The 17,978-nt window shown below is 41.5% G+C and overlaps 1 protein-coding gene across 1 annotated transcript in view; it reads left to right on the top strand.

The window, feature by feature from the left end:
- flii (FLII actin remodeling protein) overlaps positions 1-16,061 on the top strand; it is a 43,281-nt gene extending 27,220 nt beyond the window's left edge. Inside the window, exons 19-30 of the mRNA XM_078417756.1 lie at positions 4,727-4,831; positions 5,456-5,647; positions 7,346-7,531; positions 8,668-8,807; positions 9,112-9,310; positions 10,469-10,623; positions 11,597-11,657; positions 12,038-12,166; positions 12,768-12,874; positions 13,311-13,416; positions 14,446-14,511; positions 15,080-16,061. Of these exons, the coding sequence (XP_078273882.1) occupies positions 4,727-4,831; positions 5,456-5,647; positions 7,346-7,531; positions 8,668-8,807; positions 9,112-9,310; positions 10,469-10,623; positions 11,597-11,657; positions 12,038-12,166; positions 12,768-12,874; positions 13,311-13,416; positions 14,446-14,511; positions 15,080-15,211 (1,578 nt within the window). The 3' untranslated portion in view covers positions 15,212-16,061. The remainder of the gene's footprint in view (positions 1-4,726; positions 4,832-5,455; positions 5,648-7,345; positions 7,532-8,667; positions 8,808-9,111; positions 9,311-10,468; positions 10,624-11,596; positions 11,658-12,037; positions 12,167-12,767; positions 12,875-13,310; positions 13,417-14,445; positions 14,512-15,079) is intronic.
- Positions 16,062-17,978: the final 1,917 nt, after the last annotated feature.

Genomic DNA, 17,978 nt, shown 5'->3' with positions numbered 1-17,978 from the left:
TATTATCTCACCCCCTAGTGGAGTGCACAAGTGACGCAGGCTATTAAATGTGCCAATTGTGGTGTGGTAGCTAACTTATTAATGTCGTAGATTAGAAACATAGAAAATAGGTGCAGGTGGAGGCCATTTGGCATTCGAGCCAGTACCGCCCGTCATTGTGATCATGGCTGATCATCCACAATCAGTAACCCGTGCCTGCCTTCTCCCCGTATCCCTTGATTCCGCTAGCCCCTAGAGCTCTATCCAACTGTCTTTTAAATTCATCCAGTGAATTGGCCTCCACTGCCTTTTATGGCAGAGAATTCCACAAATTCACCACTCTCTGGGTGGTGATATCCATGCAGACTGATTCTTTGCATGGATATCAGTTGCTGAGGATTGTTGTCGCGTGGCAAATGTGATCAACAGGGATTGGGGGGGTGATCTAACCCGACAGTCTGGAACAAAAATTAAAATTCTGTCAGTTAAGCTTTAGATGTGACATTCCTTTTTCTTCAATCGTTACTACATTGACTTCTGTGCTGTAAATTGATTGTGTTTTTTTTTACTTGACAATTCTGGGCTTTTTACTTCTCATCAATTTCTTCCCCCATATTACAAATCTGTTATTAGAACACAGATGAAGGTTATATGATGAGTAGTTTTGTTCGAGGGGATAGAAAATAACAATTGCTTTGATTAGTGAGCTAGTGACCAGAAGTCTTTTTTTTTTTTTAATTGGGAAAAGATCTAGAAAAGATAAAGGTTTTCCCGCAAAATTATTAAGGGATACTCCTCCACCTGAACAAGTGGTAGAAGCTGAGAATAACGTGACTGGGTACTTGTAGATGAGAAACACAAAGTTGTATGGACAGATGGTAAGAATGTGAAACTATGTTGCTGTTTCACAGGTCCAGTGTGGACACAATGAGTTAAGTAACTGTGTTATGTTCGGCTCAATGTTTACTTCAGTGGGTCAGGCAGCATCACTGGACGACATGGACAGGTAATGTTTCGGGTCGGGACCCTTCAGTCTGAAGAAGGGTCGTGACCCGAAACGTCGCCTAGCCATGTTCTCCAGAGACGCTGCCTGACCCGTTGTGGTCCTCCAGCACTTTGTGTCAATTTTTACTTTTACTTGAGTTTCTAATTGTAAATGACATGAATTGAAACCAGGGAGAGACTAGTCTGAATTCGCAGTTTATAACTCTCCAATTTTAAGTAGTCCCCCGCACCATCCCTCCTCAGATTGCAAGCATTTGTCTCACTATCCCGCCCCTATCAAGCTGCTCGTATCCCCAACTTTGTACATTCATCTCTCATTCCCCAGGTCCCTCATTAACCTTTTATCCTTTTGTTCCCTTCTACTTCTATCCTTCATTCAGGCTTATCGTTTAATTCCTCCTCGTATCTGACTCCCTTTTGTCTCCTTTTCATTCTGGAGTTTTTGTGTTAACTGAACCTTGCATTTGGAAATGATGTATTTGAAAAAAAAACGTAATTTCTTCCTTTTCCACAAACTAGACTACTTTCCCTGTAAACGTGACCACACATTTGCTAATACCATTGTAAGCATCCCACGAGGTGTTGGATGAGATTGACCAAATGTGCTTTTCTGTCCTAAGTACAGCACGATTTATTGCCTCTCTGCAATGGCACTGAAAGTGGGAAATGTTGGCCTTGCCTCTGCCTTCCAGCACTGTAGTATATCTCCTTCCTTGTGCTCAGATGCTCAGTCTAGTGGAGGCTTTTTAACGATATTAATAATCAGTTTACAGAATAGAGTGACTCAGGAAGCCAATCAACGCATCCTGTTGAGCTATTAAGCATCTTTAAAACAAGGGCTTTGGGATGACTTGTTTGCTGACAGCTGTGTGCAGACGCCTAGATTGTCACTAGATTGTACAAGTCATGTTCCGACATGTTTGTTTTTGTGCCTGCATGTGTTCATGTTCAGCTGTTAATTAGAATTTCTTCTGGTTTAGAGTTCAGTGATTAGCAGGCTTCTGCTCATTGTTATGGTCTTTACCCTGGATCGGGATCGGGCAGTAGCTAATGCTCACTAATCCTTTCTGTGGGGTCAAGTGGAAGCTCGTTTACGTGATTTGGCATTAATTTTGTTTGCCCTACCCAGCTTTACGGAACGGTGCATGTAATGCTTTTTCCCGCATGCTGGTTTGCCTCTGGTTGCTAAGCTGCTTCTTGGTCGTCAGTACAATGTACTCGGATTCTTTTTCAGAAAGATGTAATTGCACAATCTCCACCTTTTCACACTTCTTTCCCTGAGCTTGAGCTGAATCGATTTGCTTACACCCCAGGTGCCTCTTTTTAATCAGTCAGCTCCTGATGATGAATGTTGGCAGCTTGTCCATCATGTTTTGGCCCAAAAATCTTGAACTATCCAGAAGGGTTCTTCACTGTTAATAGGGTAGAGATTAGCTAAACCTAATGCTTTCCTTTCATTAGTGAATTGAAGTACCAAAAGGGGCCATGAAATGTCATTGGCAAGTTGAATTGAGACAAATCCCAAAGTTTTTTATACATATTTTTAAAAACAAGAGGGTGACCAGGAAGAAGGTAAGATCACTCAAGGATGCTTGGTCAGAGGATGTAGGCCAGGTACTAAATGATCTGTATTCAACAAGGAGAAGGACTTGGAAGACAGCAAGATCAGGGTGGATAAAATAAATGTGATAGGGTAGTTTGAGATTGAGAAGGAGTTAGTGCTGAGGCTCTTGAAGAGAATTAAGGTGGATAAATCCCCAGGGCCTGATGGGATCTATCCCAAGTTATTGAGGGGGGCAAGAGAGGAAATTGCGGGAGCCTTGACGAGAATCTTTGTTTCTTTGCCACAGGCGAGGTTCCGGAGGACTGGAGTGTTCAGTGAATTGTGTTCAGTTCTTGTCACCCAATTGCAGGAAGGATGTTGAGGTTTTGCAGAGGAGGTTTGCCAGGATTGTTTTCTCTGGAACATTGGAGGTTGAGAAGGGACTTGATAGAAGTATATAAAATTATGCAAGGGATGGCTGGGATAGGCAGTCCGAACCTTTTTCCCAGTCCAACACTAGAGGGCAGAGCTATAAACTATAAAGTTTAAGAGAAATGTACAGGGCAATTTTTTTGACACAGAGTGGTGGGGGCCTGGAACGCATTGCCAGGGCTGGTCAAGTCAAGTCAAGTCAAGTCAATTTTATTTGTATAGCACATTTAAAAACAACCCACGTTGACCAAAGTGCTGTACATTTGATTAGGTTCCAATAGAAAAAAAAAAAAAATGAAAACATACAGTAGCACGCAAACAGTTCACAGCGCCTCCTCAATGAGCCTCAAACGCTAGGGAGTAGAAATATGTTTTGAGCCTGGACTTAAAGGAGTCGATGGAGGGGGCAGTTCTGATCGGGAGAGGGATGCTGTTCCACAGTCTAGGAGCTGCAACCGCAAAAGCGCGGTCACCCCTGAGTTTAAGCCTAGACCGTGGGATAGTGAATAGCCCCAAGTCGGCCGATCTGAGGGACCTGGAGTTAGAGAGGGGGGTTAGAAGCTTTTTGATGTAGGGGGGGGAGTGTCCATTTAGGGCTTTATACGTGAATAGGAGGAGCTTGAAGTTGATTCTGTACCGTACAGGGAGCCAGTGGAGAGAGGCCAAAATCGGGGTGATGTGGTCCCTTTTACGGGTACCCGTCAGGAGTCTCGCTGCGGCGTTTTGGACCAGTTGCAGGCGGGACAGGGAAGATTGGCTGATCCCAGTGTATAGGGAGTTGCAGTAGTCTAGGCGGGAGGAAATGAAAGCGTGAAGCGTGGTGGAGGCAGATACCATAGTGACATTTAAGAGGCTTTTAGTGGGCACATGGAAGTGCAGGGAATAGAGTGATATAGATCGTGTATAGGTAGATGAGATCATTTTAATTTGGCAACATGTTCGGCACAAATGTTCCTGTGCTGTGCTGTTCTAGGTATTTTCTATGTTTCACTTCTCTCTTTTTAAAAAACCATGTCCAACAGCTTACCTCCAAGCGGAACTTTCCAGGCCTTTGTAACTTGATTGGAAATTAGATGACCTAGTGACTCATTTAAACCATTGACGATTCTGAAATAAAAACAGAAAATGCTGAAAACATTCAGCAGTTCCATCAGCATGTGTGGAATGCGAAAGTTAACATTTTGGGTCAAGGGACCTTTCATCAGACTTGCTGAATGCTTCCAGTATTTTATATTTTTATTTCAAATTTCTAGCATTTGTGGGTTTTTTGATTTCCAACAGAGAATGTATTATGTTTCGGGCTGTGACTTGTTTTTTTTTTAAAAAATTGAAAAGCCCTTTCCAAAGAGCTAGTTTAAAATATGTGACTTTTCTTTACACAGACAAAACTGTTTGCAATATAGTTTGTAAATGCAATCATATTTTTAAAGGTGTCTTTAACATGGGAATTTTTGTGCCAAGCAGCAAACACATTTGTGGTCAAACCAAAAGTTGATGGGTATAATTTTTTATTAAATAACTAAAAATATCTAATTTTAACAAGCATTAATATTAACTAGGTGGAAAAAGCAACTGAACTAAAAACAAGAAACAACATTGAGGCATTAATATTTGTCAATGGATCAGCAACTTAATGAACCAGCATGTGTACTGCACTAACAATTTCACACATTTTCCCTTGTTTAAATCTCTTCTCCCTATCCCCCCCCCCCCACCCCATCCCAGTACAGGTTTTAAAATAACAAGTAATTGCTTTTCCCTCCCTAGGTTGGATTGGGCCTCGGATACTTGGAACTTCCTCAGATTAATTACAAACTGTCCGTGGAACATAAAGTGAGGCCGAAGGTTGACTTGTTCCCAGAAATGAGACTGGTATAGTGATTCTTCTCTTCTGTACATTTTAAATTGTGATTAGTATTAAATAATAGGGATGATTTATTTTAACTAGGAGGAAACAGCCCCTGAACTATAAACAAGAAACATCATTGAGGCATTAATAAAGGCTATGTGACTTTGTGAATTTGAACCATTTAAAGACCCAGACTAATTTGATATTTCTGTTTTTTTGCTATTATCTTTTGGAGAAATCAAGAATATAGGTATAGATGTGGCTCTCTTAGATCCTTGAGCCTGATCTGCCTTTCATTAAGATTGTCATTCTGATTTCCACCTAATCAATATATTTTTGTACCTGCAAGCAAAAATGTAACAACGCAAAATTAAAAATTAAACATTGAAATTTGCCGCAGAATTCCAAACCTATATCACATAAGAGCGGCACTGCGGTGTAGAGCTACTGCCTTGCAGTGCTAGAGACCCGGGTTCCATCATGACTACGGGTGCTTGTCTGTACAGAGTTTGTACGTTCTCCCCATGACCTGCGTGGGTTTAAACGCTCCTGAAAGGCTGAGGTTTAATATTTAGAGTATGGCCTTCAGTCTGAGGTTTCCTCTCAATTCACAATAAGACTTTGAGTTTTTACTTCTTCCATTTCAGGTCCAGAGTCTTTTGGATACAAAGTCCGTCTATATCTTGGATTGCTGGTCAGACGTCATGATCTGGATTGGGCGCAAGTCGCCACGAATGGTCAGGGCCGCTGCCCTGAAGCTGGGTCAGGAGCTGTGTAGTATGTTACACCGCCCCAAACATGCTATTGTCATCCGAAACCAGGAAGGAACAGAATGTCAAGTAGGATAATGTGTGGCTTGGGGTTGCAATACAAGTCAAGACATGGGGAGGCAGTACAACATTGTTTGCCAAACGGACCTTCGCCTCGCAGATTAAAACAAAAATGCTGGAAACGCTGATTAGGTTGGACAGCATTTGTGGAAAGAGAAATGGAGTTAACATTGCAGGTTCAAGACTAATTGTCAAGTCACAGGAACACAAGAAAATAGGAGCAGGAGTAGGCCAACCGGCCCCTCGAGCCCGCTCCGCCATTCAATACGATCATGGCTGATCCCACCCCAACCCCCTTCCCACTATCGCCCTTCTTCCCACCCAAAAGAACCGTGTGATCTCTTGGGAGAGGCGAAAAAACGGATAAAAACCCAGGCCAATTTGGGGAAAAAATCCGGGAAATTCCTCTCCGACCCCAAGCTAGGCGATCGAAACTTGTCCAGGAGATTACTCAGGTCTTATTATACTAACAATAGCTCATGTCCACTTCCCTGCCCGCTCCCCGTAACCCCTAATTGCCTTGTCTATTAAAAAACAATCTATTTCCGTTTTTAATTTATTTAACGTTCCTGCTTCCACAGCTCCCTGAGGCAGCGAATTCCACAGACTAACCACCCTCTGAGTGAAGAAGTTTCTCCTCATCTCAGTTTTAAAAGAGCCCCCTCTTATTCTAAGACTATGCCCCCTAGTTCTGGTGTCCCCGATCATCGGAAACATCTTTAGCGCATCCAACCGATCAAGTCAACTCTGTTTCTCTTTCCATAGATACTTCCTGACCTGCTGAATGTTTACAGCAGTGTGTGTTTTTATTTCAGATTTCCAGCATCTCCGATTCTTTTGACTTTCCCTCTTGCTCACAGCGGTTGAATGAATGTCAGCTGTGTGGACCAACACAACACATATCAGTCTGTTCTTTTCCAAACAGCCATCACCTAGTTTGCTCAGGAGCTATCCCCTCCACAGCCTCTTCCCTTTCATCCCTATGGTCTTACATTGAATAAATTCTCCTTTGACTGTACTCTGTTTCTCAGAATAAAAGATGTAGCTTTAGAATCTGTCTCCATGTGATTATGGGGAATATGTACTTTATGTGAACCCTTTGTTTTGCATTTTATTACTTTGGCAATTTCCACCATGCTTACAGCTGCACCTGAGCCATCTTTTGACTTCCTTGACTTCTCTACCTCCATTTTGATCAATGCCCAGAATCTACTTTGAGTTCAATGACTCTCACAGCTACTTTGCCTAATTTTTCTCTCATCCTTCTTCCTGAAACACTTTCATTCTCGCGGTATCTTCATTGCACTTGTTCTGATTTTCTACCATTTTAAACCAGTACTTCGAGTACTTCTCTATTTCTCATGCATGAATTCCTGACCTCCATAGTTGAACATCACATTCGTTCCATTCCCCACAGTTCTGCCTACACTTCTTATGCAACAGTTCCTCAGATGAAAAAGCTTAAGCCCGAAACATTCTCAGTTTCTCACTCCATGGATGTTTCTCGTCTTTTTGACGAGTTGTAGCTTTTATTTTTGTATTGCAATATATAATGTGTGAGTTACATTTGCTACAAAGACCTATTTAAAGTTTAAAGAGTTTAAACCTTTTAAAGTGTGCGGTCAGAAATCTCTGTGTGTTTTCTGTTGATTTAAGTGTTATGTTTATGACTGTTGTCTAACAAATGTAATCCATGCTTTTAACCAGGTGTTTAAATCTAAGTTCCGTAACTGGGACGATGTCCTGAAAGTGGATTACACGAGAAATGCAGAGACTGTGCTGCAGAAAGGGCTCGCCAATAAAGTGAAGAAGGATGCAGAGAAGAAAGACCAGATTAAAGCAGATCTGACTGCCCTGTTTTTGCCTCGCCAGTCACCAATGCCACTCTCGGAGGTACCAACTGTGCCAATACGTGGAACTGTGAATGAGAGAATGATCTGCATTGCAGAGTTTCGATTGGGAAATGGGGTTGACTAAACAGATATTGATATGGAAAGACCAGCAAGTCTCCCTGAAGAAGATTTTGCTCATATCCATGGGGCAGGACTGTTATCTTTATTTCAAATTGGAGAATCTAGATCGGGGGGTTGGGGGGGGGTCATAGTCTTAGCATCGAGGATGGCCCTTTAGAATTGACATGAGCAGGAATTTCCCTATACAGCAGATTGTAAATCTTGGAAACCTCTTTGGAGTGAAGAATGCGCTTAACAACAAGGTTAAAAGCAGTAGCTTTTCAGATACTGAGGTAAATCAGACAACACTGGGGTTGGGCAGGGGTATGGAACCTTGCATGATCATGGGTTAATTAGTTATGGAATCATACAGCACCAAAACAGGCCCTTCAGCCCAACTCATCCATACCGACCAAAATGCCCCATCTAAGCTGGTCCCATTTGCCTGCGTTCAGCCCATATCCCTCTAAACCTTTTCTAGTTATAGAGCTATACAGCATGGAAACAGGCCCGTTAGCCTATGTTGTCCTTGCTGACCAAGTTGGTATACCTGGTTTGCCATTTTGCCTGCATTTGGTCCATTCCCCTCTAAACCTTTCCTATCCATATATCTGTCCAGATATCTTTTTAAAGTTATAATTATATATATTCCTCTGGCAGCTTTTTCCAGATATGAACTGCCCTCTGAGTGGAAAGTTGCCCCTGGAGTCCCTGTTATATCTGTCTCCTCTCATTTTAAGCATATGCCTGCTAGTTTTCCAATACTGTATTCTGGGAAAAAGACTGTGCTTTCACTATATCCCCTTATTGTCACATGTACCGAGGTACAGTGAAAAGCTTTTTGTTGCATGCTATCCAGTCAGCGCAAAGACTATACATGATTACAATTGAGCTGCCCACAGTGTACAGAGATACAGCATAAAGGGAATAACGTATAATGCAAGGTAATGTTATTAAAGATAGTCCGAGGTAGATGGTTACTCGGGACTGCTCTCTGTGTGCTAGCTAATGACCTAAATGGTGTATCCTTTGTAGTGGTGTGAATCAGCTTCATTGAGCTTTGTTTTTGACCGACAGGCTGACCAGATGATGGAGGAGTGGAACGAGGATCTGGATGGAATGGAGGGCTTTGTTCTGGAAGGAAGGAAATTTGCACGTCTCCCTGAAGAAGATTTTGGTCATTTTTACACGCAGGACTGTTATGTCTTTCTTTGCAGGTAAGCAATTAAGTTTAGATAACAGTACAAGTGCACAATTGTGTTTGTGTGGAAAAAGTGCAACTGGTAAATATTTAAAGCCCTGATATCAGTATCTATACTGAACCAGTTGAATTGCCATGTTGTACCTTGCTCAAATTTTCCTTAAGTTTATTCCCCAAATCTGTTGTTTTCAATTATTTGACATCAGCTACACCACAAACCTTTCATATCCACATCCTTCCCTGCTCTGCCCTCACTACTCCATTGCCCGTTCGTTACACGTGTTGAAAGTACCATTCTCAGTGTTCATTGTTTGATTCAGGTACTGGGTTCCAGTGGAGTATGACGATGATCAAAAAGACAAAGAAAAGATGGAAGAGGATGAAGAAAAGCAGCAGGAGGAAGATTTTCAGTGTGTGGTGTACTTCTGGCAGGGCCGAGAGGCTTCCAACATGGGATGGCTAACTTTCACCTTCAGCCTGCAAAAGAAATTTGAGAGCCTTTTCCCAGGCAAGCTTGAGGTAAACACTTGGTATCAACATTACAAAGGCACTTCATATTTCGGGTACCAGCTAGCCAAGGTGTAAAATGTCAGAAGATAAATTTGTATTTACTCATTAGATTTTTTTCCTCCTTAAAAGTTCTGATGCTTGCCAACAGAATGGGAGGCCATTTAAAACTGAGGTGAGATGGAACTTTTTCACCCAGAGTTGTGAATTTGTGGAATTCTCTGCCACAGAGGGCAGTGGAGGCCAAATCACTGGATAAATTTAAGAGAGAGTTAGATAGAGCTCGGGGGGCTAGTGGAATCAAGGGATATGGAGAGAAGTTGGGCACAGGTTATTGATTGTGAATGATCAGCCATGATCACAATGAATGACGATGAAAGGCTCGAAGGGCCAAATGGCCTCCTCCTGCACCTATTTTCTATGTAACAATGTGATTAAAAATGTTCCCAGTGCTGTTAGGTAATGTGTTCGAGGTGTTGAACAGTGAAAGACCAAGATGGTGTCAGATTACGAGGAATCTTTAAAATGACAGTGTTCCCAGGCATTTGATCCTTTCCTTCAATTAAGACCATAAAAATCTCTAGTATGGAAGGTACTGCAATGCTTCTTGCTGCATTGCATTTACCTTGTAGATCGACACAATTCACTTGGTTTCACCTTTAAACAAAACAGATTACCAGCATTCTCCGAGTGCATGACACTGTCTAATACAGTCAAATACTGCTACTTTAAGCACTGGTACAGAGAAGAAATTCTGCGTTGACTTTAGGGAGGTTGGATAGTCTGAAGAAAAAAAGGTCAGACTATTATCGATGTCAAGGTGCTAGTGTGGACAAGAGGAGTATATTGTACGTGTAGGAAGGAACTGCAGGTGTTGGTATAAACCAGATTGACACAAAAAGCTGGAGTGACTCAGTGGGACAGGCAGCATCTCTGAAGAGAAGGAATGAGTGACGTTTCTTCAGACTTGTATAGTGTAGATGACTGACTAAAGGGATGGTTTAGAAAGGAGGGCTTTAGATTCCTGCAGCATTGGCTGCATCTCAGGAAGACGAGGCAGTTTCTTTTTACTGTTGGGACAGGGTTAAACCAATTTAGCAGGGCAATAGGAATCGGAATATAAAGTTGGATAAAGTTTGCACAAAGGATTTCTGTTTTTGTGTGTGTCAGGTGGTGCGGATGACCCAACAGCAAGAGAACCTGAAGTTTCTATCTCACTTCAAAAGGAAATTCATTATTCACAAAGGAAAAAAGAAGACGCCAGAGAATGGTCTACAGCCCAGCCTCTATCACATCCGCACAAACGGTAGTGCCCTCTGCTCCAGGTGAGACTTTACAGATCGTCCTTTAATATGTTTTTCCCACTTCCTTCTCGGGGGGAGTGACAGATCTCTTTCCAAGTTATTTTTTTACCTTTTGAACATAGTTGTCGCTGGATACACTGACATGGTGTGGCAAACTATCATCATGGAATTGACGTTTCATGACGTTGTTCGTCTGGCTAGGATGACAATAGGTGCAGGAGTAGGCCATTCAATCTGATCATCCAAAATCAGTACCCTGTTCCGGCTTTTTCCCCCATATCCCTAGATTCTCTTAGCCCGAAGAGCTAACTCTCTCTTGAAACAATAGTAGCTCTTTATGTGTGGCTTTGAAGAGGATGCGGGTGATAGTGCTTCCCCCATTTTTTTCCCCCCTCTTTCACTTGTTTCTCTTTTCTGACCCAAAGCCTCCTGATCCTATGGTGAATTGCATCCCTCATTGATCTTCTGATTGACCAGAATGGAAGCTAGGGACCAATGGTGTATCTTTACAAAACAATTATAGTATAGAAGCAGTGTAAGAAAATAACTGCAGATGCTGGTACAAATCGAAGGTATTTATTCACAAAATGCTGGAGTAACTCAGCAGGTCAGGCAGCATCTCAGGAGAGAAGGAATGGGTGGCGTTTCGGGTCGAGACCCTTCTTCAGACCGATCATTCAGTCAGCAGCTCCATGTTGGTGTTTATGCTCTGCTGGAGCTTCATCCAGCTCTCGCCATCACACCCTGCAGTCTATTCTTGTGCCCTTTCTCCATTATGTCCTAATCTAGCTTCTCTCTTGCATGTCACAAGTTCCAAATGCTGCTGTTATTGCATGAAGTATTCTTCTAGATTCCACGTTGAGCTCATTTGTTGCATCCTTGAAATGATCGGCAGTAGTTCTGGTGTACCAACCCTCTTGACTTTAATAGCAATGATGTGAAATGGGTATGGGAGAGACCTAATTTTGTTTTAATATATATTTGTTGTTTCTAGGTGTATCCAGATCAGCACAGATTCTAGTATGTTGAACTCGGAGTTTTGTTACATCCTTAAGGTAATGTTTGAAAATTGTGGCTAAATTTAATTGTAACCTTCAATTAGCCCAGTCCCTTGTGCCCTGCATACAATCAGGCAATGTGCAAGTGTCCTGCCTTATTGAATAATATTGTATCAAAAGATAGTACAAATCATAAGCAGCCTTGTTCCTATATTTAGTGTTGGTCACATAGCTGAAGTGTGTACAATCCTAGGCTGCACTGAGTGAGCTGCCTCTAGTTTGGCATCCTTCTCCAGGATGTGTGGAAATCGGTCAGAGTACTTGCTCATGATCACCTCACAGACCATGTGAATAGTAACTTATTTTCAAGTATCAGTGGTGAAGAATTCATCTATACAACTTAATGTACATAGTTACTGTCTGTGTGATTTCCTCAGGTTCCTTTTGAGAGTATTGATAACCAAGGTATTGTTTACACATGGGTTGGACGTGCTGCAGACCCAGATGAAGCCAAACTTGCTGAAGATATCATGAATAATATGTTTGATGAGACGTACAGCAAACAGGTGACTGATTCTCCAACATGATCTCTTTGCTCTCTATTTCCTGATTGAAAAATTACTTTTGATCGTGGCTTTGTTGAAGTTGCTATGAATGGAAGCTGGGACCAAAAAGCAATTGTCTTCCATCGCTTTTAATTCTTTCCTGTGCTGGTGGAAGGTTGGTTGGTGTGTGTAAGGAGTCCATCTTGCGGCTCTCCTGAGGCTGGGTGGCTGACAAACCTACCTTTAATATTCACCGAGTCACAATCCTTTCTTGATACCTCGGGAGAGTTTGCTTTTTGGCAATGATGAGTAACCTGAATGATAGACATATAATTGAATGAAAACAGATAAAAGAGAAAATCCACATCATTTTTTGCATCATGTTTGGAATACATTTTATAATTGTGTGATCCCCTGAACAAGGACTGGGGCAGCATCAAGCAGATGGATTTAGATGACCGTGCCCGTTTCACATCTGCATGATTTTTCTTGAGTTTTCACTCTCGAGTTCTGTTGCTGCTGAGGAAGTAAATGCAGTGGGTGTATTGCCATTTAAATTCCACAGATGCTACTTCGACCCACTGAGTTCCTCCAGCTTAAATTCGTATCTGCTTTATTTTAGGTAATCAATGAAGGAGAGGAGCCAGAGAATTTCTTCTGGGTTGGAATAGGTGGAGAAAAGCAATATGACGAAGATGCAGATTACATGAAACATTCCAGGCTTTTTAGGTATGGGAGCTGAGGTCTTGTTTGTACCAACATGTTTACTGTAGCAGTTCTGAGAGAACCCTGTAATGCAACAGGCAGGTACAGTGTACTCAAGAAATTGGGTACAACTTCATGCTTTGCCAAGTCAGCTGGACTCTGAGCTTGACAGGTGTTTTATATTAAATGCAGTTGGTGTTATTAATGAGTTTGTTGCCATGATCTGGATTTCAATGTCTGAAAGGATAATGAGGCAAATTAGCTGATTTGAAAAGAAAATTGGAGAGAGACAGAGTGAAACAAATTCACTGCTGAAGTATTGTACAATGGGACAGAACAGATTGCTGCTGTATGAAGCTGGCTTAGGTAACATGGCTGTCTGATGTTCCAACATCTGAGAAACTGCTTTCAGTATTTGTAAATTGAAAGTGCTATTTATTGCTTTATCCTTCCTTTTAAGGTGTTCCAATGAAAAGGGTTATTTCTCTGTATCAGAAAAATGTTCTGATTTCTGTCAAGATGACCTTGCAGATGATGACATCATGTTACTTGACAATGGAAAACAGGTTAGTGCTGGCTGAATGACAAAGGCAGATAGTAAACAAACTAAGCAATTAGCCTTGATATAAATGTTGCGTTGAGTTGAATTTGCAGTCACCCACAAGGTAACTTTGAGTTACTCCTAATTATCACGAAGATGGTACATATGCTTTCTAAAACCATCCATATGTAGCCAGAAATTAGCATTCAGTCATAGCTCACCAAGCAATTGTTGGCACACACCTGTAAACCAACTGCATGAATTTATGTGTGTGTATGTGAACATTTCATGAATTTGTGTGGTTGAATAGGCTCGCTGAAGAACCTGCATGTAACCAATATTTTGGTCCCTACCTACAGTGAGTAGTAATTTATGGAGATCATATACAGGTCCACCACCAAATGTTTCCAATCTTGGTTCCAGAGCCTTGCCAGATTATCCATTTTGCCAGGCCAAGAGCAGTCTCCAGGTACCAGAACAGTCCACCGAGGCTGCCGGGGGACTGAGATACCAGCCTACAAAATCAGCCTTGGAGGTCGGCTGTGGGACGTTTCAAAGCTTTGGCTACCAGGGACAATTCAACCCACTGAGCCGAAGTCTGGCTGCAGAAGTCAGCGACAGGAACAGATCTGCTGGCTCCCAGAATGCCAGCCACATGGGGCAAATTTGACCCTATGATTAGCTAGAGAAGTCCTGCTGAGTTGAGATCAGCCACCTCACCCAGCCTAGGCATCACATTTTTTTGGGTGGGGATTTGAAGTGCACTTTTGTAATTTTAACTTCCAGATTAAAGGACATGCCAGACCATCGATGTTAGACCTGTACTGATCTACACTTCTCCAAGGTGTGGTGTTTGAAAGAGTTGTAAATAAGACGTGTGATCTATGTTCATGTTTAGTGGTACTGGTGTTGAACAGGGAATACAGACAGAATTTGACTTTGTTCTGTGCCCTTACATAGTTATAAAGGCTATGAGAATCACACTAAATGTCCACTGCTGTGGACACCTGTCATATGAAAGGGAAAAATTGCATTTTGTGATCTATATTTACAGGTTTACATGTGGGTAGGAACACAGACCAGTCAAGTGGAGATCAAACTGAGCCTCAAGGCTTGCCAGGTAAATGAAATATTTACAGACAGTGATATTCTGAGGTGATGTTTAAATAAACTAGTCCAGCTCACCCCTGAAGAAATCCAGTAAGCTGCCATCTGCTATACAAAGTGACACCCTGTTCCAGGAGCTCAATATAAACTGTCCAAGGAATCAGCTCTGGAGTCAAGGGTCTCGACCCAAAACATCACCCATTCCTTCTCTCCTGAAATGCTGCCTGACCCGCTGAGTTACTCCAGCATTTTGTGTCTACCTTTGTGAAACTGAACAATAGTTTGTATGTCCAGTCCATGTACCCCATTCAGATTACCTCTACAGCGACACTTCACTAAGCTATGGAGTTCTTCTCACCCACCTTAATAATCAAAATGTTTACTGATAAAAAATATATTAACATTAATTGCTCATTAGTTATAGTCATGCTCCAACCAGGGTAACTGATATAAATCTACTCTCAGACCTGTTGAATATTTCAATAGGGTAGTTTAGACCCAACATTTTACTCGTGTTTAGAGATACCTTGAGTTTAAAGAAAACTTGATCAGATTTGTAACGACCAATTTCTTCTTCACAGGTTTACATCCAACACATGAGAGCCAAAGACAGCGAACACCCACGCCAATTACGGCTGGTCCGGAAAGGGAATGAACTGCATCACTTTACACGCTGCTTTCATGCTTGGGGCACATTCAAACAAAGTATTTAAGCACTTAGTCACCTTTTACCCTTCCTTTATGCAGAAATAGGATGAGTGAGGAAGCCCACCCTCAAGGATCTGTTTCTTAAGCAGCTTTTTAAAAGCAAAATTTGCTCTGCTTAAAGCAAATTACTTTCTATTCAGTTTCCTGGTTACTGCACTGAAGACTTGATCAGCCTGCTGTTAGTTATAACTGAGGTAGTATTGTTATTTTTTTTGGTCAACAATAGGATGAAGACTGCTGGATCAGGAATAGAACTGGTGTATTTCCTAATTTAAAACTTTCTATACTAATGTGCAGTCCTGATTTTGCTATGTTCATGAAACATGTTGCTCAGTATGAAAAACCGATATTCGTGTGTGCAGGGTTGCACAACAAAGTGATAATACATTAATTGAAATACTTTGAATGTGATAATGCATGGATTCAAACATGGAAATTGGTTCCAAAATCCCTGCTGGCCAAATATGCATAATAGCACCAAGACAAGCTTAAATGACACTGTAGGGAGGAAAGTTAGTGCCAAAATTAAAACATTATTTAACTTCAAATGCCTGGTAATCTACAACTTCACAGAAATGAATTTCAGAAAGTGATTTTAAAATTTGATTGTGCAATTTATATTAACCAAAGCACATAACCGCAAGTGTTACATACTGTTTTATATGGTTACAAAACTGTGGAAATGCACTGTGATATTAAATAGTGAGAGTTGGGCATTTAGAAAATTTACACTGAAAATGGGTAATCACAAAAATAGGCTAGTGTGATAAAGCAATTTTGTTAAAGACATTTGACATGTAAAAATTATTTAATTCCTATGAAGACGAGCAATAAACTCTGGCATATGGTTTCCAATGGCTGTCGTGACATAGTTCTGTTCACTCTCTATAAGTTAAGTATTACTTGATGAATAGAATGTTGTGAGGAAGCTGTGAAGAAAAGTACTTGGGTCATGCTGCTCGAGGTAAGATAAGGACATTTTGATTAGCCAGGCAATATAAATATCAGCCAGAACATCATTAGAAATCACTAGTAGCCTCTATCAGGACTAAACAGATTACAGCACAAAAATGGGGTGTGGGATTGTAGAAAGGATATGGGGCCTTTGAGTCTTCTGCTTTTACCTCCAGTCTTTAGTAACATACTCATGCTAAAGGATGGTTCAGTTGCCAAGAGCATCAATTGCAATCAGCACAACTGGGGTATCAAAGCTCATGATGTTAAGCCAACTCTAAAATCAACCCAACATGGACACAAAATGCTGGAGTAACTCAGCGGGCCAGACAGCATCTCTGGAGAAAAAGAAACAGGTGACGTTTTGGGTAGAGACCCTTCCTGCAAGGTGACAGGAGCATTATAACTCAGGAAGGTACTTGGGTGTTTTAACTAGATTGTCATTCTTTCAGTGACAAAAATTCCCAATAACGTCAGATAATTTGCAGTCAGGGTTTGTAGCACTTTCCAAACTCCCATCAGAGCAGTGGGATTACCAGCCTTGGCCCCACAGCAGTTGTTAATCCTTGGTGATGGCACTCAGCCATGGTTTTGGCCAAAGGAGTGGCCTTACCCCCATTGCCCCTTAACAGGACAACGAAGCCAAGAACCCTAATTATGGTTTCCATGTCAACTATCTGGGAGAAAAGAGCTTGTAAAATTAATATGTCTTTAAAAGCATCAGGTTTTGCTGCCATTTATTGCTCAGGTGGTTACAAACTATAAAGGCCCCTAGGATATACCACCTCCTTGTGGCATGGCAAGGATAGGGCCCTTTGGAAGCTGCCCACTCCTACCATCACTATGCAGCCAGACACTTCCCATCAGCAGTTACCAAGTGAATGAACTAGACCCAAACATTCCAAATCAGGATGGTTTGTGACGTAGAAGATGCAAGCAATAGAGATCTCCATCTACCATGGGGGGAGAAAGACAGAGGAGGTATTCATTCATGTTGAAGTTTAGACTAGTTGATGCACTGCACTACTAAGATGCTACAGACTTCAGATATAGAGTCGTGGTGGAAGGGAATTAATGCTGAGGGTGATTGGTGCAAAACCAATAAGTGGTTTACTTTAAAATGGATGGTGTCAAGCTTCCTAGAGGTGCATTTATCCAGGTACATGGATAGTATTACAGACCACTCCTTTGTGTCAGTGATTGGAGATGAGGTGTGGGAGAATCAAGCAGCAATAATTGAATAAGAATTCTTCAGCTGCTCTTCAAGGCTTCACCTGAAAATCCCCAGGCCAGTGCTGATGGCAGACTTAACCATAACAGTGAAAATTCAAACTAAACACTTAAAGGTATTCAACAGATGTTACTTACCCCTAAAAATGAAAAACTTCAAATGCTCAAAATCTGAAATAAAACAAAATTCTGGACACACTCAGGTACTGAAAAGAGAAACTGAGGTAATATTTCAGATCAAAGACCCTTTTATCACAACTGAGTCTTTAACCTGCCCCTTAATCAGCCCATGGCTAAATGTTGGTTGTACCTTGTTTTGCATTATGAAAGTATTGAAATTTTAACACTTTTATGCACCTGCTAGAAAGTCAACTGAAGGTGGATGTTACTGTTCACCAAATATTATCAGACAAGTATCTGAACAACAGTGTGGTAGGATATGAAGCAGGTGCATGTAGATGGGTGTGCAATGGTCAGCATGCAGTGGGTAGGGTGAAGGAACAGGTTCTGTGCTGCAAGACTAACTTTACCCCCACTCCATAACCTTAATTCTAGGAAAAAGTTAGGACCAGCGACTTAAATTCAGGA

The sequence above is a fragment of the Rhinoraja longicauda genome, chromosome 21 (genome assembly GCF_053455715.1).
Source record: "Rhinoraja longicauda isolate Sanriku21f chromosome 21, sRhiLon1.1, whole genome shotgun sequence".
NCBI classification, from domain to species: domain Eukaryota; kingdom Metazoa; phylum Chordata; class Chondrichthyes; order Rajiformes; family Arhynchobatidae; genus Rhinoraja; species Rhinoraja longicauda.
This window is presented reverse-complemented; position numbering and strand designations above follow the sequence as displayed.